The 26248-nt window shown below is 42.1% G+C and overlaps 1 protein-coding gene and 1 long non-coding RNA gene across 21 annotated transcripts in view; one reads left to right on the forward strand and one right to left on the reverse strand.

Annotated features, from left to right (window-relative positions):
• Positions 1-216: 216 nt before the first annotated feature.
• Positions 217-5646, reverse strand: LOC133364362 (uncharacterized). Its single transcript, XR_009757922.1, has 3 exons — positions 5488-5646; positions 3793-4039; positions 217-3431 (listed from the first exon to the last, which is right to left on the reverse strand). It is a non-coding gene; the product is annotated as an uncharacterized LOC133364362 (long non-coding RNA).
• Positions 5647-6575: 929 nt separating this feature from the next.
• SEC31A (SEC31 homolog A, COPII coat complex component) overlaps positions 6576-26248 on the forward strand; it is an 83640-nt gene continuing 63967 nt past the window's right edge. For 8 of the 20 annotated variants that reach the window (XM_061583176.1, XM_061583177.1, XM_061583178.1 and 5 more), the window contains exons 1-3: positions 6584-6794; positions 8255-8310; positions 9030-9056. In XM_061583176.1, coding sequence (XP_061439160.1) covers positions 8273-8310; positions 9030-9056 — 65 coding nt within the window. In that variant the 5' untranslated portion in view covers positions 6584-6794; positions 8255-8272. Of the gene's footprint in view, positions 6795-8254; positions 8311-9029; positions 9057-13288; positions 13509-13687; positions 13710-26248 lie in introns of those variants that run through there. The other 12 variants (XM_061583169.1, XM_061583175.1, XM_061583182.1 and 9 more) reach the window with 5 other exon arrangements.

Consider the following 26248-nt stretch of genomic DNA (forward strand, 5'->3'; position numbering starts at 1 on the left):
CCTTATCTAGTGGATGCACCAGGATAAGGGGTCTACATTTCTTTCTAGGCTTATGTTTACCCAGAGTCTTCTATGTCTAACATCCTCACCTAAGTGAGTCCTGTTATCGACAGCGAATGACTGGCTAGGTGAACCTAAAAAAAGAAATCTTACCCAAGTACCCACTGGGACTGAGGATGTATCAGGAAAAATAATAACAGGATTCCACACTGAAAATTCAAAATATATTCCTTTATTTCTATACTAAGGACTAGTAGCTTGCCTCAGCCATTGCAGAAATTGTGCATACATAATTATAGAAAGAATCTGGTCTTAGCCAATAACTTAATAGCTAAACAGACATATATTGCTCGCCATAGCCAGGACATACAATGCTAACAAGCATGTAGCTGGCTCTATCTTACATCACATGGGTTAGAGACGCACATAGCTAGCTTTATCTTATAATGGTTAAAGCAGCTTTAACAAGTTTCTTTAACAAGTGCTTATAGTTATACATGTAAGCATTCATCTAAGAACAGCCTTAGATGCTTCTTATGTGTGCAAATAATACTCTCTTTGGCCTCAGCCAAAGGGTCTCGAAACTACATAATATATATTATGAAAACTTGGCATAACACCTGCCTAAATACAATGCAATACATACTTTTCACTTCAGGAAAATGAATGTTTTCACTCTTGTATGGGGATCTATAAAATGGAGGAATTTGCTTGGCTTCTAAGCAGCCATTGTTCAGCATCAGGCAGCTTTTTTGGCACAGTCACTAGGACTGGCCTCTGGCACAGTCTCGAAGGACTGGCATTGAGCATCGGGTTTGTGGGCTATTTATAGGCTTTTCTTATCGGATGAGGGCTTTCACTTTACTCTCTTGTGCCTCCTTGAAGGGCTAACTGCTTTGCATCCTGTAATTCATTACAAGTATAACAGGCCTTGTGACTCTTTATGAGTTGACAATATTGCAGTTTGTCTCTCCCCAATGGTCTAATAGGCTTGTTCCAGATATGCCTTTTGTTTACAGATGGGAGGAGGGAAGTGCCCAGACTCTTGGCAGACTTCTGGACCAGCTGTTCTCCAGCAGAGAGGCGGGAGATTGCCCAGTCTTCAGATAGGGGAAGAGGGAGAGGAACGCAAAAGAAGCTTAACTCTTACAGCAGCTTTCACTTTAGCTGTTGTTTTTTCAATAATAACTGTCTCCCAACTTTTATAATTTTATTTAACCTTGGAGAGCTTGAAAGGGCCAAAAACAAGAAAAATCAAAGGCAGCCTATAACAATGGGAACAGCCATCTGCAGCAGGAAGGCTGTACAGTATGTTGTTAGGAAAGGGCATACATTAATTCTGATTGCAATTTCCTCCCCTGAATTTTAGCCAAGGATTCAGCCTCTTCCCAATGGAAGACCCAATCAACTTCTCTCTAATTCTGAAGTCCAAAAAAGTTATACATCCACAAATAGAAGAACTGTGATGCACAACCAGAGTGTTACCTGCAGTAGCTTCCATTGCTGAAGAGACAAGCTGCTTTGTAAACTGAATAGTGGCTTGCCTCCCCCCCACACGCAAAAAAAGTTATTTTACTAACCTATCACTGTTGGGGGGTTGTTGTATCTGAATCAAGGTACAACACCAGTTAAGAAGCAGGAATTGCTTGTGCTCAAACTACAAAGGCATGAAATGGATACTGTACAACAATGCATCTTTGATCCACCCAAATTATGAGAGTGCTTAAAATATTTAAAAACCAGAGAATAAGGCTGGTTTAATAATTCAGATCTGTGCAACTGAGGCCATAGTTGTATAGATTTAGAAACTGTCCAGAATGTAAGACTGTTCTTACTTAAGGATTTAATGTTTTCTATCCAGCTGAAACAAGAGCAAGCCTTTAAAGCAACAACTTTGTAGTAGAATTCTGGCAAGCAAACTTGTCAATCTGAGTGCAGAATATAGGTTCCGTGACTCAAAATCTGAATTTATTTGTGGGTTAGATATTGATATGCCCTTGACTGTTTTTTTCTAAATAAATAAATTTTTATAAACCACTTGCTCAAAAAAATTCTCAAAGCAGTGTACAACCATATTTAACTGGTTAACCATTCAGAAGAAAACCAAACAAACAGAAATTTATGAAGAGGAAATCAACTATAGTAGAACCTCATTATAATGTGGGGGTTGGAGGACAAAGGATGTACCTGTATTAAAGGGGTTCTGCATTATAACAAAAACTGCAATGTTGTACACAGTATAGTACTCTGGGACATTTTGGTATATCCAAATCCCCAGTACGGTGAGCTGCCTTATAGCAGGGTTATACTATATTTGCATTGCTTTTGCTAATATACCCCATCCATTTATGAGCATTTCTAACCAGCATAATATCAAAGAAAAATCTCTAAGTGGCCTATAAAATTGTCTACATATCAGTGGAACTTATGACTTTAAACCATTATCTGCCACAATCTCATAGAAAGGGAGGATTGAGGGGAAAAGGGTAATAAGTGCAGCTGTTGCTGCCAGTGCTGGCATGATATTACCCTGTGAAAAACCAGCCCCATCAGGCTTCCTCTCCCTCAATTGTCACCTGGCAGCAGCCATTCCATCAGGCTGCTTCAGTAGGAGAGATGGGAAGCAGGACTCAAGCCATCAGTTGTATCAGAAGACCAGCTCCAACAGGCACCTTCTACCCCCGTGCTGTTTCTTGTCCAGCTGGTCATTATAAGGACTATTACTGAAGGATTGGTCCCTGCCTGTCCTGTTTCCCTTGTGCATCATGTTTTTTTCAATTGTAAGCCTGACAGCAAAATGGTCTTGTTTTAATTGATGATGTGTGAGCTACTCTGGGAGCCTTTTTGGCTGAAGAGTGGGATACAAATACTCTAAACAAAAAAATAACAACTACCAGCCTCGCTGCTGTTGCATTCTGGATCAACTGAACTTTCCAAAGACAATTCAAAGGTAGCTTAGGCACCGTGATTTAAAATAAAGCCAAACACATAGCAACTAAACCTACAAAGCTATGTTATACCAGATTGAACCTGCGCCCTTCTGCATGCAAGGCATGTGGTCTATAGTTCCTTCCCATTTTCATCTTAAGTAGGACGGCCTGCAGATATTTCCAGTCTAACACAAGGCCCACAGATTTCCAGAAAACAGAACCTGCAACAGGTCTACAGTTTCTTCTGGGAGGAGTCTCTTTTCTGCCAGCTCCCTGATCATCCATCCAGCCTTTCTTTGTTGATGTAAAAGTCTCCTTTGGGCTGCACCATTTTTTCCAGGCAATTGTAATGCATCTCTGCTGTTCGGAAAGGACCTGCGCTCTTCTTAAGCTGTAATTGTGATCTTCATTAATGGCCTCCTCATCATAAGAATGACTGGCAAGAAGTAGCTTGACAGCTTTCTGAGACATCTTGCTTCTTTGGTACTTACTTTGAGGATCCTTCAAAAGAGAAAAGGCATTGATGTTTTACTGGGTAATAAAATCTATTGGTTTTATCTAAAGTTGTGCAAACCACGTTCACTCCTATAAGGGAGCTTTTCTGCCTCCTCTTCTCCACTGCAGCCCTCAGTGTCCCCTGAAAAGGCTCTTCTAAAGGTCAGGGGATGGAAAGTGGTACAGGAGGCTGAAATGGGTGAAGGGATTGCTGAAAATTGGGTAGAGGCATGCAAGACAAACTGTTAATATCTCCAGTCCTTTTCTGCTGTTCCCAAACAAGTCAAGGTAGTTTTCAATTCAATCAATTGTATTTCTATATACAGTATTTAGATTTGAGACAGAAGAAAAACCAAAGGTAACTAACCTGCTTATTTTTTTAGCATTATACCCACTTTATAATTACTATTAAGAATATCTTATGCTGGAAAATAGAAGGCACTGCTCCTTTCTTTAGCTTTCCTCTCATTCCATACGATTCAAAGTCTGTTTCTGCAAAACGTTTAGAACACAAAATAGCACCAGGACCTGGAATCCAAATATTTTTGCATTTGGAGTCCACTCTGTTAACAGCATGAATCCATCTGGTACACTGTAGAGTGTCAACAGGAAACCTGCAACAACAAAGCAGCAGCTTAATTTTAATACTTTTCCATTTTTGACCTCATAAAGCATATGCGTGCATCCGTATAGTACAGATTATTTTCCTACTTTCACTGTACTTGTATAGACAGACTAGCAATTGTTTCCATTAACAAAATCTGTGACAGCAAAGGCAATAAGCAGAGTTATTATAGATTAATAGAAGTAATAATGCTAGATCAACAACTAATTGAATTGACCCAAGAACACAAGGACGCCTGAAGTAAGGCTTGCTCACAGCATGTTAAGGAAACAAAAACATTTTCTTAGTATGTTATGAGTATGCCTTACTTTCTGGATCAGACCAATGGTCTGTCCAGTCCAAAATCCTTTTGCAAACAATGGCCAGCCTGATGCCTCTGAGAAGCCTATAAAGTGCATAAAACCCTTGCCTGCCTCCTTATCTTCTGGCAAAACTAGCTGCTGAGTAGGGTACTATATGCCATAGTGGTGTCCACTGACATGCAACGTTCTGGCATTTTATTACTATCAGTTTTAAGGTTAGAAAAACTGCTTTTTATTTTTTTTAAAAAAAATGTAAGGTGTAGAGAGGACATGAATTCCAAATCAAATGTTGACTGCTCTGTGCATTAATACACATGTTTGGAGATACAGGTCTGTTTTCCCCTCACACGCCACTTATTCCTGGAGGGCCAGGTTCATGCAGTATAGGAGACACATATTTCACAATGCACTAATGTGTTTAACTAGGACAGTTAAGTAGAAATCCTCTGGAAATTGGAAACTTCTCTGTTTGAAGGGCTCTCAAAAGGATACCCTTGCTTTCAGGGAGCCAGGCTGCTGGTCCAAGCCTAGTTTAAAGATAAAGAACCTTGAGGGGAGAGCAGCAGGAGCCTTGAAGCTGCCCATCTACAGTTAGCACCTGGACAGTAGACTAAGCAGGCCCACAGATCACTCCGTCTTGTCTTCCCCACTATGGTGAGATCTATTTGTTGTAAGTCGTTTGGAAACCTTTGGTAACAAGTGACCAATAATAATAATAAATTCTAGTATGTCAAATTTTGCCACACACACAAACGGTTCCTTTTTTATTGTTTTCTCTTTTGATGAGGTGTAAGTGATGCCTTCATTTTATGCTGACGGGGAGTTTTACAATTTAGCTTAGAAATGCTAATGATTTAAGCGGTATGCAAACGCCTTAATTAAAATAAAACAAATAAATACGGTGCTATTTGACTATATTAGGTATTGTAACCCGCCATCTATATAGATGAAAGGCGGGTTATAAATATTTCTTTTTAATAAATAAAGGGGCCGCCCTGTAACACAGCACTGTGCTTGTCAAAAGGTAGCGTGCGGTCCGCTGATACGCGTGTCTGTTTACACATGTGAACAAGCAGCACTCACGCACACATACACCTCCCCAACCCGTTTCCTCCCTTCCTGTGCTCCCACTCACTGGTGGAAAGAGATGCCCTTTGGTCGGCTCTGCCCGCTGTCTCGGGTGGCGTAGTCCAGAGCCGAGCAACTCCGAGTCAAGGCTACCACTTCAGGACTTCAACCTCCTAGCTGACGAAAAAGCGCCCGGCGCGAGGGGGAGGGGCCTGCCAACCATTTATTTTCCCGCTCTCGCGAAAATATGGCTCATAGACGTATTTGTAGGCAGACAGCTATACATGCCGATCCTTTTAACGAAAATAGAAAAAGAAAGCCGCCATCGTCTATGATGTTATAATAATATTTTTATTACTTATTATAATATTTTTCACTCCCTCACACTGGCCTCAAAACAGAAGTGCAAAACGTATCTATGTTTGTTGTTGGAAGTGACAGTTTTGGACCGCAAGTGTCAGTAAGGAACGCGACAGAATATACGAGTCTACTTGTTTACTAGCTCTACGTATTCGCCGCCGCTCGTTGAAAGACGATTCAAACCGCCACTCTTACAGATTCCGTTTTCCTTCCGGCTCTCTTGATTGGTTCTCCCTTCCTTTCCAATTCTCCGCCGCTCTCCATATGTAACCTGTTGTATTTCAAATTTTTGTAGCCCGCCGTGGGATCTCAGGGTGAAGGGCAGGTTATTATTATTATTATTATTATTATTATTATACATATGTGGCAACGTGCTGGTACTGAACTGGATGTGATGCCCTGTAGCATTGTTCGTAGGTTTTCCTTCTGACAAAAGGTGTGATTTTATGCCGTAAGCTGCCTGGAGAGGACCTCCTTCCGAAAAGCGGCCTGAAATATTTTAAATAAATAACTTAAATTAATAATACATGTTATTTTCAGTTGGAAGCGAGAGTGGGGAATCCCTTCAAAACTATAGCAGAAGTACCTATTAAGACTGAGATTCTAAGCTTTCTTGTACTTCTATGGATTTCGGCGTCACTCGCTCACGCGCCGGAAGTGGAAAAAGAAGGCCGGGCAATCAAAAGCAGCGTCCGGTTAAACCAATGGGAGTGCGGCTATGTTAGGCGTGAGAATGAGTAATGAGAATGGGTACGCGCTGCGTAGTTGAATTCCTTTTGGGTCTCGACGTTTGAGGAGTGCGCTTCTTCGTTTAGGAAATGACTTGCAGTATGTCTGTTTCCGGGCTAGGCCTCGTGGGGGCAGGAGTAGCTTTGTCCTTAAGTTTACTTAAGAGGGTGGTGGCAGGCGATGATAAATGCGGTTATTAATTTCCTTTCACTTAAATTGAATTAATTGTTTCAGATTTGGAGGCTGGGGAAGGGGACTTGATAGGAGTTTCCTCGCTACCATGAGGTGAGTCTATTTCTTATAGTTTAGGGAGAGGATTACTAGTAATTGTTTTCTAGTCATAGCGTTGATTTGAACAATGCTGCTCTTAATACCGCGCAGAGCGGCTTACAAAGCTCAGTAGTAACATAGGCCCTTCTCTTAGGGTTACCATCTGAGAAAGAAATCTTGACCCACGAGGGAGGAGGGACAAAGCTCATATTAGTTCCTAAAATAATGTTTTTTGTAATGTAGATATATGCTAATGTCCATGCAGATTCTGGCTGCCTTGAAGAGCATCCATCAACTGTCCTATTTGGGAATACGAAACGATCTAGATTTTACCACTTCCATTTCTCCTCTTCCTTTTCTGTTTCCGTTTGTGTTGCTTTTTCGATGCATATGAATACTGTGCTTGCAGCATAAAGGCAAGGCATTATCTTGTGACAGGCTTTTCTGAAAGGAAATAAGGTTCCAGTGAGGTGTCATGTTAATCAGCAAGTCTTATTTCTTTAATGAGTCTTACCTGTTAGCCAGTTAGGATTGTTCTCTATTTTGAGGTTTTGCTTAATTCAAAAGGGGGATAAGTGTTGAAGCTGCTGGCTGTAAATGTGTTTGAAAAAATCTCACAGTATTTTCTTCACATTCTGCTCTATGGAAGTTTGAAGTAGGCCTGTCCCTGGCATTTATAGATGAACATAGAAATGCTGGAGACAGGACTACTTCAAAATTGTGATTAGGAAAAAACCACTACCAGCTATTTAATTTATATACTGCTTAATTCCAGAATAGGCTTCTATGCAGTTTACAAGTAGAAAAGTTGTTTACACAAGCAGTGAAATGTTAACATCCATAATTAAAATATACACCTAACAAAGGTTCAGAGCTGAGGATCAATTCAGCCAGAACTCCCCAGGCCAGAACTCAACTCTGGTTCTTTGAGCATGGTACTGCTTATTCACTGCAGTGGGGGCAGTAGAGAGGCTTCCATAATGTTGCTTGAAGGTACAGCAGTCTTATATTTTGGTGCAATTGAGGTTTTCCTTACTCTGTTTTTGGTCCTTTAAGTCGCCTAGTTAATATTTTTGAAATACTTTAGCGGTATTTTAAGTAAAAAATGAACATATGACTCCTTGCCATTAATGAATCGAGGAGCTCAATTAATAAGGTTCTACTGTGTGTGTTATGTATCATAATTGCTGTGCAAATTTATATTTGCTGCCCTGGTCTACTGGGAGGAAGGGCGGGATATAAATTCAGTAATAAATAAATATTGCAATGTGAACTAGTTAGGATTTATTAGTGGTGTGTGGTGGTCAGTTAATGATGTATCCTACAATGAAAACCTGCTGTTCACGTAATTTAAGGGGATTAGTATTTGGCTTGAAGGAAAAATACTTCAAATGAATACCCCACTGGTGTTGAGTCTTAATGTATATTTTATGTATGGCTTTTCAGAGGAAAAATATTTTTTTTTATTTCCTTAGGATTTGTTTATTTTACAGATGCGAAGACTGCAGCAAAGAGTTCCAGACTTCTTGAGGTGCGACTTCAGTACACGTTTGCTCTTATATTTTGAAGACCTTCTTTCACCAGTGTCATAAAAATGTTTCCCCCTCTATTGCCATTGTAGAAAAGGCTATTAATGTTAACATCAGTCACTCTTCCCTTGTGACTACAGCCCAAGAATACTAAGTACTCTCATCTGAAGAGTACTTTGACAGAGTCAGCTAAGATCAGTGCCTTTTTCCCTTTGGATTTCATACGAAAAAAACTTTCTTTAAAAACAAAACTTTCAGAAGGATAGCCATGTTAGTTTTGTTATAGCAGGAGTAGAGCCTTGGGTCACCTTTAAAAAAAGTCCACAAAAGTTTATGCTACAGTAAATTCGTTAGTGTTTAAAATATCACAAGACTGTTATTAAAAATGTGAGATTCTCAGGATGCATTCATGTCTGATGTAACACACCTATCGAATATATGCAGAGTAGTCTACTCCAAAAACCCTACCAAGTTGCTTGCATATAGGCTTAAACATAAGCATTGCAAGCTTATTTTTATTTCTTCTGTTTCTTCCCTCGTGTCCAGTGATTAAACTATTTTGCTGTTCACATAATGATTTACTGTGATTATTATTCATGAAAATGAGGACACGGTATTTAAAGTTCCAGATTAGATTCTTGAACACATTGTATTTTTCAGTGCCTGTAGGCTGATCATAAGTTACATTTTTTGATATATACTCATTTTTTCCTGCTTTCAGGAATCAAGAAGTTTCCAGGATAATCAGGTAACCTTTCAAACTTTTGTGTAGCAAAATTAAGATCTAATTCATACAATATAAATATGTTGACCATGTGAACATGTACTGTCAAGTGTGTTCAGATGGTGGGTACAAAATGTATTGTGTAAACCAACTCCAATAAACATTGATTCTGGATTTTGTGCATAACTGTCATCCATGGAAAGCTTTTATTAGGTATATATGTGAGTGTTGTAACTTTTACACCCTGGCCTCCTGAAGAATTCAGAACAATGTATGTGTGGCAGCTTTTAGAGCCAGAGCTGCTTAGCTTCAGTGATAGATGTACATTTGGTTATTCTTTAGTCTTCACTCCCCTGTTCTTCCCTCCAGTTCTATAATTTCTTAAGACAACTAGGGATGTTCTACAGAGAGCTTGTTAAGAGGGGGGTTCATTTTTAACTGCTATGTCCATAATTAAGTCCTGCACTCTTGAAATAGAGGTTACCAATAAAAGCATTTTCCTTCGTGTTTTAGGTATATCGAGAGAGTTACGAATTCCTAGATTTCTCATCTGGGTGGTTGGGGCATTTGCTGACTTTGAGTTCATTCACTTGTGTGGAGGATCTGTTGGACAAATGTCCAAGCAGAAAAAGGAAAATGTGTAAATTTTGACAGATCTCCATAGGCAACATTTTGAAAAGATTTATCCAAAGTTCTTGGAAGAATCTGGAATAAGATATACAGTTGGGTAATACCATAATGTTGACAAAACACAGCTAAAATCCAGAAACCAATTTAAAACAAATATACATAAAATAAACATAATTAAAATGGATATCTAAGTAACACTTATTAAACAAATAGAGGTATAACTAAGTTATGTGTCTGGGTAGGTTGGCCATAACAGTTTTCAACAGGCATCTGAACACATCTGTTGGCTTGATGCTTGTATTTGAAGGTCTCTTGCAGCTGCAGGATCATTCAGCTTTAAAGTCATAAAGGTAAAGTCCTCATCTAATTTCACATTGAAAACGAAGGATTCTGAGTAAACTTATGGAATAAGCCAGAGTGGTGTAGTGGTTAGAGTGCTGGACTAGCAACCTGGAAGACCAGCTCAGCCATAAAACTCGCAGGGTGACCTTGGGCCAGTCACCATCTCTCAGCCTAACCTACCTCACAGGGTTGTTGTGAGGATAAAATTGAGAGGGAGGAGAAGCATGTACGCCACCTTGAGCTCCTTGGAGGAAAGGTGGGATACAAATATAATAAAGTTTATTTATATCCCGCCCTTCCTCCCAGCAGGAGCCCAGGGCAATAAACATAAGCACTAAAAACACTTTAAAACATCAAAGACTTTAAAATACATTAAAACAACTTTTAAAACATTTTTTAAAAGCTTTGAAGACAGCTTTAAAAAAGTTTTAAAATACTGATATTCTTTTTTTTAAAAAAGCTTGAAAAACACATTAAAAAGCAATTCCAACACAGAAGCAGACGGGGGTAAGGTCTCAATTTAAAGGCTTGTTGAAAGAGGAAAGTCTTCAATAGGCTCTGAAAAGATAAGAGATGGTGCCTGTTTAATATTTAAGGAGAGAGAGTTCCACAGGGTAGGTTCCGCCACATTAAAGGGCCATTTCCTATGTTGTGCAGAACAGACCTCCTGATAAGATGGTATCTGCAGGAGGCCCTCACCTGCAGAGTGCAGTGATCGACTGGGTATCTAAGGGATAAGACGGTATTTCAGGTATCCTGGTCCCAAGCTGTATAGGGCTTTTTACACCAAAACGAGAACCTTGAATTTGGCCTGGTAGCAAATGGGCAGCCAGTGCAATTCTTTCAGCAGCAGGGTGACATGTTGGCGGTACCCTGCCCCAGTGAGCAGTCTCGCTGCTGCATTTTGCACCATCTGCAGCTTCCAGACCAACTTCAAGGGCAGTCCCACATAGAGCGCGTTACAGTAATCCAGCCTGGAGGTTACCAGTGCATGGACAACAGTGGTCAGGCTATCCTGGTCCAGAAATGGCCACAGTTCTCTTACTAGCTGAAGCTAGTAAAAGGCACTCCTAGCCCCCAAGGTCACCTGTGCCTCTAGCTACAAAGATGGATCTAGGAGCACCCCCAGACTACAAACCTGCTCTTTCAGAGGTAGTACAACCCCATCCAAAGCAGGCAACTGACCAATTATCTGAACTCGGGAACCATCAACCCACAGCACCTCCTTGCTAGGATTCAGACTCAGTTTATTGGCCTCATCCAGCCCACCGAGTCCAGTCAGTGTTCTAGGGCTTGCATGGCCTCTCCCAATTCAGATGTTACAAGAGAAATAGAGCTGGGTATCAGCGTAGTGTTTACACCTCACCCCAGATCTGCTGATGGCCGCTCCCAAGGGCTTCATATAGATGTTAAACAGCATGGGGGACAAGATGGTACTCTGCAGCACCCCAAGGCACAATTGCCAGGGGGCTGAAAGACAATCGCCCAATGCTGTTCTCTGAAAACAACCCTGGAGATAAGATCAGAACCACAGTAAAACAGTGCCTCCGATAAGCGTCTCACCAAGTTGGCCCAGGAGGATACCGTAGTCAATGGTATCAAAAGCTGCTGAGAGATCAGGTAAGACTAACGGGGTTGCACTCCCCCTGTCCTTCTCCCGGTAAAGGTCATCTATCAGGGCGACCAAGGCCGATTCAGTCCCATAACCAGGCCTGAACTCACACTGGGATGGGTCAAGATAATCTGTTTCATCCAAGAGTACTTGCAATTGCTGCACCACAACCCTCTCGATCACCTTTCCTAAAAAGGGGGTATTTGCAACCGGTCGGTAATTGTCGCAGATCAGTGGGTCCACGGTGGGCTTTTTCAGGAGCGGTCGGATCACTGCCTCTTTCAGGGCAGCTGGAACCACTCCCACAATGATGCATTGACCACACCCTGGATCCACTGGGTCAAACCCCCTTGGCAAGCTTTAAGAAGCCAAGAAGGGCAAGGGTCGAGAGGACACATTGCTGGCCGCATCATTGCAAGCACCTTGTCTACGTCATTGGGCCACATCAACTGAAACCTTTCCCAAGAAGTTGCAGCAGACGTTGCACTGGACATCTCATTGGGGACTACAGTAGATGTGGATGGGGCATCAAGACTGCTGTGGAAGCGAGCAACTTTACCCTCAAAGTGCCTTGCAAACAATTCATAGTGGGCCGAAGGGTCTAAGACAGCCTTTCCCAATTCGTGGGCCACCAGATGTTGTTGGACCACAACTCCCATCAGCCTCAGCCAGCATTGTCAATGGTCAGGAAAGTTGGGAATTGTGGTCCAACAACATCTGGTGGCCCACTAATTGGAAGAGACTGGTATTTATACTCTTAAGTAAACATCCTACATTAGGCTCTATATAAAGCAATAGCACAGCTGTTGAAAAATGGAAATGGACTGCCTTCAAGTTGATCCTGACTTACGGCTACCCTACGAATAGGGATTTCATGGTAAGCGGTATTCAGAGGGGGGTTACCATTGCCTCCCTCTGAGCAGAGCTTGGAAAAGTTACTTTTTTTGAACTACAACTCCCATCAGCCCCTGCCAGCATGGCCACTGGATTGGGCTGATGGGAGTTGTAGTTCAAAAAAAGTAACTTTTCCAAGCTCTGCCTGAGGCTAGTCCTCCCCAGGGGGCTAGGGTCTGCTCAGCTTGCCACAGCTGCACAAGCCAGCCCCTTCCCTGCCTGCAACTGCCAGGTGGGGGCAACTGGGCTCCTTGGGACTATGCAGCTTACCCATGGCTGCACAGGTGGCAGGGCACATAAGCCCTGAGCCACTCCCTGTGGGGGTGATCTTTAGCTGGCCTTTGACACCCAGGAGACACGAGCGGGGATTTGAACTCAGACTCGGGATTCCCAGCCAGGCTCTCCTCCCCCCTGTGCTATACCAGCTGTTAGCACAGCTGTTACACTCCCTGAATGTGTGGCTTGCTTGCTTGTCCAAGATGGCAGAAGCAGAACATCTGCTGTAAAATGGAGTTGCTAAGCCTTAAAACGAAATACCTCTTAACAATGGGGAGAGAGGAAATGCACCCTGGTGCAGAGGAACTGCCACTTTTGGTGCGACGCTAAGCTCGGTTAAAAAAAAAAAAGCACCACCGACTAACACTCCCCGTCGCCTCGAAAAGAGAAACCGGCCAAATGAAAACCAGATCGGCCGTCCAGGGAAGCTCAACCACTGAGGCGGTTGTGGGGTGGTGGTTTTTGCGCCTCAGAGGCTGCGCGGCGAGCGGTCCGTTCTCCGCCTCCCTCTCCCAGGCAGGCCCAACCCACACGGCGGGCGGATGTCCGTTTGTCCCGGAAGCGGCGGGATGGAGGCGGTACTCTGGCTTGCCACGTTGAAGCGGAACGCGGAGGAGCCTCGGGCCCTACGGCAAAAGCGAGGCGGCAACGCCGGCAGAGGAAGCCGCAGCCGAGCCCTTATTTTCCTGGAGGGGGTCAGTGACCGGAGCCACCCCAAGCAGGTGAGGAGTTGGGCGAGAACGGGGTCTCGGACTGGTCCCTCTCCCCCACCCGCAGGTACAGGCTCTAGGTTTGTAAGGGCCGCTTCCCTTTAAACGCGCAGGGAGTTCGCCGCTGTCGCTTTGTGGCGCTTCCTGGCAACTCATTTGGTCCATCTTTACGCAGGAGTAAATCCTGCCAAGCTCTATGGGACTCGCACCCAGGTAGGATTGCAATCATAACTTCGGTTACAGGGTGACGACGAGGGTGTGGGAGCTTCTTACGCCCTTTTTGCAACAAGGTGGCCCCCGCTTTAGACTGGTAGACGCAGGGCTGTTTTACCAAGGGACTTTTTGCCCCTCTGAGAGTTATAAAGGACGGGTTTTCGGCTCAGGGAGTGTCTCTTGGGGTGGACCTGGCAGCCGCTTTCTAACGCTGAAGCCCTTTTGTTCCATTGGTTTGGGAGGCTGGCAGAGGCATTCCTTAGGAAGCAGGAGGGCTTCCAAACTCCTCGGATCAATCGAGTTTAGCATTTGCAAGCCTCTTGCTATGTATGCACAGCTTTTGGGTGGAAAAGGGAGGGGAGGGCTACTACATATAGGCAGATTGCAGAGGTAACTGATTTTTATGTTAAAGTCAGTGATTTTGAAGTGTTTCTGATATTTTCTGTAAGGTCTTGACTGGACTTTTCTAACAACTTATACACAAAATAGCACTTTTGTTCAGGACCACTTAAATCAAAATATCTACCACCCCTGGAAGATGCACCAAACGTTAACTTGGTAAGCCTGTTCCTTGGGCTCTTGATTGGGCTAGTTAAAGTGGCAAAGTATCTGTTTTGGAAAGTTGTTTGCCCATTTGTTATATATGCATTTGGACGCCTCTTCAGATATCATAACCAAATGTTACACAATGATTTCTGAGATCAAGGAGCAGGTTTTGTCTATGTTTGGATAAAGCTGGATGCTGTCCAAGATGGTGGACTGCACCTTTAAAAACTGCACTGATTTAACCAAATTTTCCATTATGATTAATATCATCAGAGAGCCAGTGTGGTGTAGTGGTTAGAGTGCTGGACTACGACCTGGGAGACCAGGGTTCGAATCCTCACGCAGCCATGAAGCTCACTGGGTGACCGTGTGCCAGTCACTGCCTCTCAGCCTCAGAGGAAGGCAATAGTAAACTCCCTCTGAACATCGCTTACCATGAAAACCCTATTCATAGGGTCACCATAAGTCAGGATCGACTTGAAGGCAGTCCATTTCCATTTCATTATTATCATCATCATCTGCCCTTTACCCAGAGGTCTCAGGGCACATTACAACCATTTTAAAACACATAATTAAAACAGGTAAAAACAACCTAAACCACCTCACAGAAAATAGGGTGGGTCTTCAGCATTCACCAAAAGTTGTACAATGAAGTTGCCAGATGCACCTCGTTGAGGAGACAGTTCCACAGCTTAGGGGCTGCCACAGAGAATGCCCTCTCCTGGGCCACCAGCCCTGAACTTCTGAGGGTGGCGTAACTACTAAAAGGGCCCCACTCTGCTGATCTAAACACTTGAGAGGGTCTGTAGGGAAAGAGGCGGCCTTTCAGATATTGGGGACATAAGACCTACATGATGGTAGAAAGCAAGGAGCAGGTTTTCGTCTATTTTGGGATACAGTTGGATGCTATTTTGAATCCAGATGGTGGATTGAACATTTCAGAGCTGCCCTGATTTTGTGTTTTCTTAGTATTCCTGAGGAACGCTGGGTAGCGGCTGCTAGTGATATATATTCACTCACATAAGTACATGTTTTAGTGTCAGGTTCAAAGTTGAGGTTGAATTGTGGACCCCTAATGTATGCTACAGAGCCAGTGTGGTATAGTGGTTAAGGTGTTGGACTATGACCTGGGAGACCAGGGTTCGAATCCCCACATAGCCATGAAGCTCACTGGATGACCTTGGGCCTCATGAAAACACTATTCATAGGGTTGCCATAAGTCGGAATCGACTTGAAGGCAGTACATTCGCAATTCAAAAAACTAGGAAGCTGTTAGTTTTGGATTAATTTCCACAGAGCAACAAGAGTGAAATCTTTGTGTATGTGGCACTGATTTTGTATTCTCAGTTGCTAGGAAGGGTTAGATTCCCCCATTTTGCATGCAGTCTTGAATCATCTTAGAGAAAACCCACTCCTTAATCACAGTGGTTTAGCACTGGTTTTCAGTGGATGGCTTGGGACCCGATACTGAGTCACAACCTGATCTAAGGTGGGTCGCAACAGCAGCACTACTACCATGCAAATAGATAATAACAAATTAAGAAATGGGTCCCCAAATGCATGTTTGGATTAAAGGTGGGTCCCAGGTCTGAAAACATTGAAGGCTGCTGGTTTAAAGAGAAACCAGGTAGGATTAAGTGATCTTGAATACGTGTCCCTTTTGCCTATTAATCTCTCTTAATGAGAGACAGCACTTCCTTTGGTACTGTGTTAGTAGTATCAAAGGTTATAGTGCTGTCAGTTGAGTAACGATCAGCTCTCCATGCATCTGGACACCGTAGATGGTTGTGAAGTCTTTAGTATCTTTAGGGATAGCAAGAAACACAAAGCTGCAATGATACTTTGGAAGTTCAATAATGCAAAAATCAGCCACATGTTATTTTTCTTCATTGTTTGGGAACTTGAACTTTGTCCTGTACTAGGGGGCAAAAATAATATTCTGTTGTATGTATGTATTGTTAAATTTATATCCTATTGTTTCTCCAAGGAGCTCAAGGTGGTGTACGTGGTTCTCCTCTTCCCTGTTTCATCTTCACAACCCCTATGGAGTAGGTTAGGCTGGTCACGCAGTGTGCTTAATAGCTGTGTGGGGATTTGAACCCTGGTGTCTTGGGTCCTAATCCAGCACTAACTACTACACCATACTGGCTCTCTATAAACAAGTTAGAGAAGAAATAGGCATGTGCAGAACTAGGAATGATCCCTATTAAAAGAAGAAAGAAAATGTAAGCCTTTATGGTTGGTTTCAAGTTACATTTCTTTCCTGGCTCTAGAGTCACTTCCATTTTCATTATGCATATTTTTTTTAGGTTAGTGCTGTGGATTGTGCCTAGATTCCTATTCCATGATCTATCAAAGACTCTTCTTTTCAAGAAATGTAACTTTACACTGTGATTATACGTTAATTAAAATGAAGAAATGATATGGTCAGTTGTTGCGGGATATAAGATACAAGATGTTATGTCTGTGTAACGTGTAAGTTTGTAAGATGTTTTGCCCAACGGAAGCTGGACAAATGAGAGACATTACCCTATCTCATTTTTTAAAAACACTTTGTGACTAAATAATGCAAGAGTTCTTCTGGATGTCTGCTGTTAGGTGATATCCTTTCTCTTCTCTGGTTCAGAGCAAGAGAATTCAGAAGCTACTCTACATTATATACAAGTCCCGAAATAACATTATTGCCACAGGTGACATTGTTTGGTTTGTTGGATTTAAACATTTGTAGTCCACTTCTTTTAGAAGTTAAAATGAAGTGTTGTTGTTATGTACCTTCAAGTTGATTATGACTTATGGTGACCCTATGAATCAGTGACCTCCAAGAGCATCTGTCATGGATCGCCCTGTTCAGATCTTGTAAGTTCAGGTCTGTGGCTTCCTTTATGGAATCAATCCATCTCTTGTTTGGCCTTCCTCTTTTTCTACTCCCTTCAGTTTTTCCCAGCATTATGGTCTTTTCTAGTGAATCCTGTCTTCTCATGATGTATCCGAAGTATGATAACCTCAATTTCATCATTTTAGCTTCTATTGACAGTTATTGTTTAATTTATTCTAACACCCAATTATTTGTCTTTTTCACAGTCCATGGTATGTGCAAAGCTCTCCTCCAACACCACATTTCAAATGAGTTGATTTTTCTCTTTTAAAAATCATAAAACAAAGTGAAACTGAAGCAGAAAACAAGAAGCCGTGCTACTGAGTTAGCCACAGATCTGCCAAAAATCTGTTGAAAAAGGAACATTTACACAACAGCAGAGAATCTCAAGCCTTCAGGCTTCTCTGTCTGGCCCCCAGGACTCTCAGGCTACAGCTGTTACCAGACCAGCTCCACACTCTCTTCAGGGGCTTTTGCCTGGCTGGAATGTGGTTTTTAGCTGGGATAATTCCTCTTGCTTGCCTGAATAGAGAAAGAGATGTGTGTAAACAAACAAACAAAAACCTCTTGACTTTTGCATTGCTGGAATGTAACTAAGCCCTGCAAAAGTAAGAGGTATATCTGTTGCTCTGACCAGTCTTTGTCCATCACTGGCAATGCAGCCGTTGAAAGGTTGAATTTGAAGGAATGTGTCCCTCGGGTTGAGGTTCCAGCCACATTCACACCATACATTTATTCCACTTTAAACACTCATGGCTTCCCCCAAAGAATCCTGGGAAGTGTAGTTTGTGAAGGGTGCTCAGAGTTGTTAGAAGACTCCTGTTCCTCTCACAGAGCTACAATTCCCAGAGTCATTTGGAAAGAGGGACTGACTGTTAAACCACTCTGAGAATAAAATTCTGGGCAGTTGGCCATCACTGTGAGGGCCATGTTGTCCTTTTTGTTAGTTTTCAGGTGGAGGGCCTGTAGGTGGAAAGTATCAAAATGCTTCAGATAAGGATATTACAGAACCTTCTTGTTGCTGTTCTTATAAATTAATTGATATAAGCACCCTACGTAAAATGCTTCTATACTAATTGCAAAGTGGGCTACTGAATAGTTGTTTCTCAGCGGTTTTGCACAGCTGGTTATGCTTGAAGTAATGCCTTGTTTGTCGTACTTCAGACCAGCATAACTGTTACAATTAATTGATCGATGGGAATTGCGATTGGGAAGACAAGAAAAAGCACCTCGGTGTGGTTGTGATTTATTTCATTTATTCAAAGTGCTAGTTTTAACCTATAAAGTCTGTCATGGCTGGGGACTGCAGAACCCATGGAACATCTCTTCCTGCATGTACCTTCCCATGGCCAAAGTCATCTACAGAGGCCCTTGTGATGCGTCCTTCCCTGGCTCTCCCTGTCAGGTTCCTACCTGCTCGTGGTTACTGCCTGTCTCTTTTGTTCGTATCCCACCGCTACTGCCACCACGAGCAGGTAGGAACCTGACAGGGAGAGCCAGGGAAGGACGCATCACACGGGGTGGTCAGCAGCGGTGGGATACGAACAACAGAGAATCCAGATACAGTGGTGTGGCAAACAGAAATAGCAAAACAAGATTTCTTGTGAGAGTGACTGGCAAAGAGTGTGTGGCAAAGAGTGAGTGAACTCAAACACCATGGCTGAATACATAAAAATGAAAAGAGAGGAGCTGGTGGAGAAGTGCATAACATTCAATTTACCTCATGAGGGTAAAGGGGTAGATGAATTGAGGGTAGCACTTATAGGATTTGCAACTGCCCAGCAAAAACAACCTGTCAGAGAAGAGACCCCAGAAGGATATTTAAGCAATCCCGCTTATATAGAGTACTTGAGAGAGAAGTTAAGATGGGAGGCTGAGGAAAAAGACAAGCAGAGGGAGTTGGAAGCTGAGAGATTGAAGATGGAAACTGAAAGAATGAGAATGGGGTTTGAGGAGGGGGGAGAAGAGAACTGAGTGGATTGCTTGGTGGGGTTTAGAGAGTTGTTTACCAGGAGGGAGGTGGAGTTCGGATTAGTATTGAGTAAAACCATATGCTTATGTGCCTTAAGAAGAAATCTTGTTAATCTTGTTAGCTTTGTTATCTGTAATAAATACTTAATTTGGTTTACCAAAGGCCTGATCCTTGGCTGGGGTTTCACAGACCAGAAGGGAGGGTAAGGTAATGACCAAGGCTGTAGGGGAACTGTAACAAATGGTGGCAGCGGTGAAGAGAATAACAATACCAGTATTCAGAGTCTCTGGGAATACTAGTATTGGGACGTTACTGGTGGTTGCCTAGCAGGGGGATCTGTTGAGATCTGTGCTAGAGCGGATAGGTAAACCATAAGAGAGTGCGGTCCGGACTGGTGGAGTCCCTGGTGGTGCCTAGAGACAGGCAGTAACCACGAGCAGGTAGGAACCTGACAGGGAGAGCCAGGGAAGGACGCATCACATGTGGTGGTAGCGGTGGGATACGAACAAAAGAGACAGGCAGTAACCACGAGCAGGTAGGAACCTGACAGGGAGAGCCAGGGAAGGACGCATCACAGCCCTCCTCCCAAGTCCCACCTTGTTCTGAAGCATAGAGAGCCTCTGTAGGTGTCAGAAGGTCCCCCATTTCTGGGAAGAGGTGCCTTCTTTCATGTCTTTCCAGCACCGGGTAAAGAGTCCCTTATTCTTATGATCTTACTGACGAGGTGCTCCTGGCGCCAACACTGTTATCTTTTCGGCGCCAGGTCAAGACTTTCCTCTTCTCCCAGGCATTTTAGCATGTGTTTTATATTGTTTTAAATTTTTAAATTGTGTTTTAAATTGTTTTTTAAAAGATGTATTTTAAATTGTATTTGTTTTTAGTTACTGTAAACCGCCCAGAGAGCTTTGGCTATGGGGCGGTATAGAAGCTAAATAAATAAATAAAAAATTCTCCCAGGCATTTTAACATCTCTTAAAATTTTTAATACTATTCTGACATCTTTGACTTTAGACTGATGGCATTCAGTTTAAGCTTGCATTTGGGGTTTTAGTTTTCATATGATTGCATGGGTGTTGATACTTGTTCTTGTGTTGATTGGCTGTGTTATTTTTGAGCTGTTTGCTACAATGTCGATATTTATTTACTTATTTAAATTAAGTCCATTTCTATCCCACCTTTCATCAAAATGTGATCACAGGGCAGGTTCCAGTAAACAACTATTTTGTTTATGAAGCTTAATGCCCATTTTATGTTGTATTGTATGTGACATGGCATGGCCACTAGGTGGAATTTAGAGATTCATGCTTCTGCTTTTACTTAACCACAGTTTAGTGTTTTGCCTGACCCCTGGCTAATATCTATGTTTTGTTGAAACAAGCCAGCTTCCACTTGTTTCAAAGAAGCCATCATTAATATTAACCACAGTTTATGGTTCAGAGTTTGTCTGGCAAGCCATTGTTAAACAAAAATGGTCATGAAAAGGGTCCCAGGCTATGGGCTGAAGGCACATGAGGCCAGCTCCCTGCTCAAGCTAAAGAGGGTTAGGTCTGGTCAGTTCCTGGATGGGAGACTGCCTGGGAACCATATGTAAGCCCCCTTATTTTTCTGTTGTGAAAAGAAAGGCGGGGTATAAATGTTATCAATCAAAGTTTTATTGCAGGCCATAGGCCATCGCAATCAACATATAAACCAATCAGTTAAACAACATCAATATAACAAATTTACAGTTACAGAATTAACTTTATAATAAAATTGATTAAAATGACATAGCAAAACTATGTGAAACTGTGTAAAACTGTATAAAATAATGAACTCTAGCCGACCTGGGCACCATGTTTAACTAAATATTTAACTCTCAGGTTTTGGGCTGCGAGGGCATAGTGGGCCACTTGATAAGTGGTCCAGTAGTCTTTATCAGCTAAAAGATAATAAATATATTGGTTATCCGTACCAGGACCGATCTGGTTAGTTATTATGTCAATGAATCTAGATCTGGGGTGCTCGTAGATCGGGCAATCAAATAAGTAGTGGATCAAGTCTTCTACTTTCCCTCCTTGGCAAATACAAAGCCGCTGTTCATAGGGAATATTATGATAGCGCCCAGTTAGCATAGCGCTGGGCATGGTTTGGAATCGCAGGGCTGTAAAGGCCTGTCTTAAGTGGACAGGTAGATGGAAAGTTAGATAGTTTGCCCGTTTGTGATCCAGTTTAAAAAGGCTATACCATCTTGAAAACTTGGAGTTAGAAATTTTCAAGTCGTCCAGCCAAGCGCAGTGACATGTTAGCTGCTCATGAATATTATACTTATATAGTGCTTTAATAGACATTGCTGGAATATGATATTCAGCTAGGATCACCCGGAATTTAGAGGACCAGAAATTGTCATATATAGCCACCTCAAAACAAGCCTTCGCCAAAATCTTAGAGTTTGAGTTAGATAAGGTTGTCCAGTATGACAATAGGGATTTATGTATTCGAGCACGAACTGGGAGAAAATCAGTTTCAGTTCTTAAAAAAGCGGCAGGCGTGCCAGGGGGTAGGCAAAGAAGACGTCTCAAAAAGTTATTTTGGATCGTTTCTAACTGTGATAGAGAAGGAGTTATCCATCCCCAGATTGCTGCTCCATAGGTAATCCGAGGGATTACCTTGCTTTGAAAGATTTTTAAGGCGGGGGCCACGAGGTGCCCCCCCGAAGTCCTGTAGAATCTGAGGATTTTCCCTACCTCTCTGGCAGCTGTTAATTTGGTGGCTTTCAGATGTCTTGTCCAAACAAGAGTATCTTGAAAGTGTATACCTAGGTATCTGAAAGAGCGGCATTGATCTATTACATGAGATCCAATAGACCATTTATGCGTTTGGTGTCTCTTACCAAATACCATTATTTTTGTTTTCTTATAGTTTATGAAGAGGCCTTCCTTTTTACAATAGATGTCTAAACTCGACAAAAGCCTTCTCAAGCCTATAGGGGTAAGGGAGAGGAGGGTCATATCATCGGCATAAAGGAGCATAGAGATCTTCCTGGTCCCGGCTGAAGGAGGGAAAAATTTTGGGCCCTTATGTTCGGTAACGATGTCATTCAAGTACAGGTTAAAGAGCAAAGGTGCGAGAAGGCAACCTTGTTTAACGCCTTTATTAATCCTTATTGGGTCTGTTAGATTGTTGCCTATCCTGATTCTAAGGGAATTGTTGGAGTACAATTCTCTAATTAAATAGAGGAGGCGTTTGTCTATATTAGAACAGGCCAACTTGGTCCATAGCCAGTTTCTGTCAATAGAATCAAAAGCCGCTGCGAGATCGACAAAAGCGGCGTAAAGATGTTTAGTAGGACCCATTATTGACTGTCTAGCCAGGAAAAGTAAGGTAGCACAGTGATCTAAAGTACATTGTCCCTTTCGGAACCCTGCTTGTTCCGGGGCTATAATTGAATTTTCTGCTTCCCAGTCTTCTAATTTCGTTAATAGGAGCTTACTATATAGTTTGGCTCCTATGTCAAGTAGACTAATAGGTCTGTAGTTATTTGGATCGTTTTTTGTTCCTTTCTTAAAGACAGGTATGACTATGCTCTGTTTCCAGCCAACTGGAATGACCCCTGTGTTATTAATTCTTGTGAATAATTTAGCCAGGATAGGGACCCACCATTCGGGAAAGTTGGTAAAAAGCTCGGGAGGGATCATATCTTTTCCGGGAGCCTTGCCTCTTTTTAAGGAGGCAATAAGTGAACTAACCTGGGTTGGCGTAATGGGGGGCCAGGTAGTATTTTCGACCTCTTTATATAATTGGGGAAGCACATTAAAAGTTATTGGTGCTTCATAGAGTTTGGTGAAATGGTCACTCCACGTTGAAGGAGATATTTGGCTTGTGGTGTATTGTTTATAATCACCAGTACCTCTGGCTACCAGCTCCCAAAACAAATGGTCATTGCCTTCCAACTGTGCTTGAGTGAGCTGTAGCCACTGGGCTCTGGCAAACAGCTCCTTTTTTTGTCTAATTAGCTCCTTATATGAGGTTCGAAGGCGTCGGAGATGATCATGGTTAAATTGAGAAGGATCTCTTATCGTAATCCGTGTGTATTTAGATAACTGGCGTTTCGCTATTTTGCAGTCAAAATCAAACCAATTTTCCTTTCTATGGTGAGTGGTATTTACAGAAGCATCCTTGGTTAGTAAAGGTTTAAACAATACTATAATCTGGTGGTATGCTTCAAGGGTGTCTAACTTTGAGTCTATGACTGCTTGACGAATTCCAACAAGAAAGTTATTTCTGAATAACTGGGTCGTTAAAGTATGTAAATTTAGAGACCACCGAATTCTACGTTCTGCTAACTGGAGGCCGTTCAAAGATGGCAAAGCCGGTAGGGACAGAGATTGAACCAGCTGTAATACCAATAGCAAAGAAAAATGGTCACTTTCGGTTCTATCAAGAACCGAGAACCTATGAACTACAGGGGCCAGCGTGGTCGAGATCATTATATAGTCGATCACGCTGGCTCCTCGGCTGTTAAGGTAGGTAAGTGTACCATTAGAGTGGTCTAAATAAGAACCATGTAGGCACAGTAGATGATGTTCATATATTAATTCTATTAACCTCAGGCCTTGTTTATTTGTAATCTGGTCACAAGAAGATCTAGCGTTTGGAGAGGGGGAAGGAGGCGGTCCGTGATTAGTTGAAAAGTCATCTAGACAACCAGGGCCCGTCCTAGCATTAAAATCCCCGCAAAGAATCATTTTATAGGTAGGAAATAAACATTCCAGCGTCGCTAGAAAGGCCGATAGTTGATTCCATATATTATCCATATTTATAATCCTAGCCTTATGCGGGGGTAAATAGACATTTATAATAATAAGAGCACCTGTCACCGGACCAGTAATCCTCAGCCCCTGAACTAAATAATCACAGTCAGGACTTAAGACATTGATATTCACAGGTAAGTCATCAGATATAAAAATACAGAGGCCACCACTTCCTCTACCTTTGGAATTTGGTTTGTTTGCCGGTAAGGAAAAGGCTCGAAAGCCGGGAAGAGACATCTGTATATCCTTAGTTATCCAGGTTTCTTGCAAACATATTATTTTAAATTGTTGAAGAAAAGAAATAAAATCATCATCACTTATTTTGTTAAGCCATCCCATAACATTCCATGACACTAGCATAAGTTGTCAGTTTGTATTAGATGTTAAAATCGAATTATTTGATATGTTTAAACATTTTTCCCTCCTTGGTCCAAACGTTGTCTGAGCTGGTGAAGACACGTTAGGTAGAATGTTAGATACCAAAGCCGGTTGATGAGTTAGAAACAGAGGATGGCCCATTCTCTTTTGTATTTCCTGTTTCTCAGCTTCCTCCTTTATATCCTCTGAGGAGTTGTGAGGAGACCCTTCTAAATGCTCGTGGATGACTGATAGGCGAAGAGAAAGTTGTACCAAACTATTTAAAATGTTATCCCTTTCTAGACTTGGGAGAAAGCCGAATGATTGGATTAGGGATTGTTCCTCATCCAGTGGAGGGTCAAACGGTACATCCTTCTGTCTGTTATGTGAGATTGTAGAAGTATGTCTGGAACTTAACCGAGAAGTTCCAGGGGGGTCATTCTCACGCGAGTCAACTATTTCGATCACCTCCAACTTAGGAGTCAGATTTTGTAGACTCTTTTGTATCAGAGAGACTCTTTTATGAGCATAAAAAGGGCTCTGCTCTTCTTTAATCAGACTCTGGAAATCTGTATCATTTTGGAGGGTTATTCTTTCTTCAGAATTAGGTTGAGCATTAAAAGTTATCAGAGGATCCGATGGCGTATGGTCATGTGGGAGGAATTGTCCTTGAGTAAAATAGGAATGTGTCTGTAGAGCCATGGGTGATGCTAAATTTTCGAAGAAGCGAAGGATACGAATATCCAATTTTGCTAGTGCCTCTTTGTTAGACCAAATCAGGTTGGCTTTTTCTTGAGAGTGGAAAGTAACCACCGCTCGAGCCTTAATGTTGTTAAAATAGAGATAATCGATATGGTCAATGTCCTGTATATTTATATATATATTTATTAGCCGAGGTAGCATGTAATATAAAGTATCAATCAGATGTTGCTTTCTAGCAGTAGGCTTTATATGGCCCCAAGGCTTAGGATAATTTTCAAGGACCAACTTATTTCTGACAAGAATAAGATTCCATTGGGACTGCAACTTTAAAGACGAATGATTTTGTTTTGACTGTGCCTCATATAAAACATCCATCCAGGGATCCTGGCAAGGGATGTAAGGCGTTGGAATAGGGAGAGGGGAAGTGTCCTGGGTCGTCTTTTTAAATTGTAATGTAACAGCTCGTGAGTCATCATCTGGAATTGTTTTAGTGCACTCCTTTTCAGTGCGTTTTGTTTGACTCTGTTTTGTTTTAGTTCGTTTCTCTTCGTCCAGGTTGTCTAGTAAGTTAAAGAGTCTCTTAAAATTCATCCCATTATTGCGTGACAGTTTTTTTGATTTCATGTTTTTGGTCTTTTTTGTTTTGCAAATCGGGCGACGTCTCTTAGTCTGGGCAGTTTTCTGTTGGTTGGCAACTATGTGACCTGAAGATTTATCCATGTGCGTCTGGGTAATAGGCAAGGCTGTTTGAAGAGCTTTTTGTAAAGCGACTACCGTTGTTAAAAGTGAGTTGCATTCGTTCATATAGACTTTTATATGTTCAAGGTCTGTTGCCAACATTAGAAGCCAACCTCTCAGAGACAGGCCATTGATATCCTCCTTTAAGATTGGATAGGGTGTAGTATCATCCAAAACAAGGGTATCCTGTTGTTGCAAATTTTTGTTAGGTGGAGCTTCATTTTCCTTAGCAGGGGGTAGGGAAACAGTTGGCTCTGGATGGCACTCATATAACTTTCCCATTTTCACTTGAGAGATTGCATTCAGAAAGTTGTTTTGATAAGGAACAGCTGGGCACAACGTTTCCCCTTTAAGGGTTGTAGATGGAGTTAAGGTTGTAGATGTTTGGTTGTCTGCCTGTGCTATTTCTTCAGCCAAGTTCGTTATCGGCAAATCACTTTTCAGGCTATGAGAGAAGCCTTTAAGTGGTATAAATGTAATAAATAAATAAATGAAAATGGCCATTTTCAGTTTCATACCGAACTTCAGAGGCAGGTTCCTCTTTGATATTAAGCCATGC

The sequence above is a fragment of the Rhineura floridana genome, chromosome 9, assembly GCF_030035675.1.
Source record: "Rhineura floridana isolate rRhiFlo1 chromosome 9, rRhiFlo1.hap2, whole genome shotgun sequence".
Classification (NCBI taxonomy): Eukaryota; Metazoa; Chordata; class Lepidosauria; order Squamata; family Rhineuridae; genus Rhineura; species Rhineura floridana.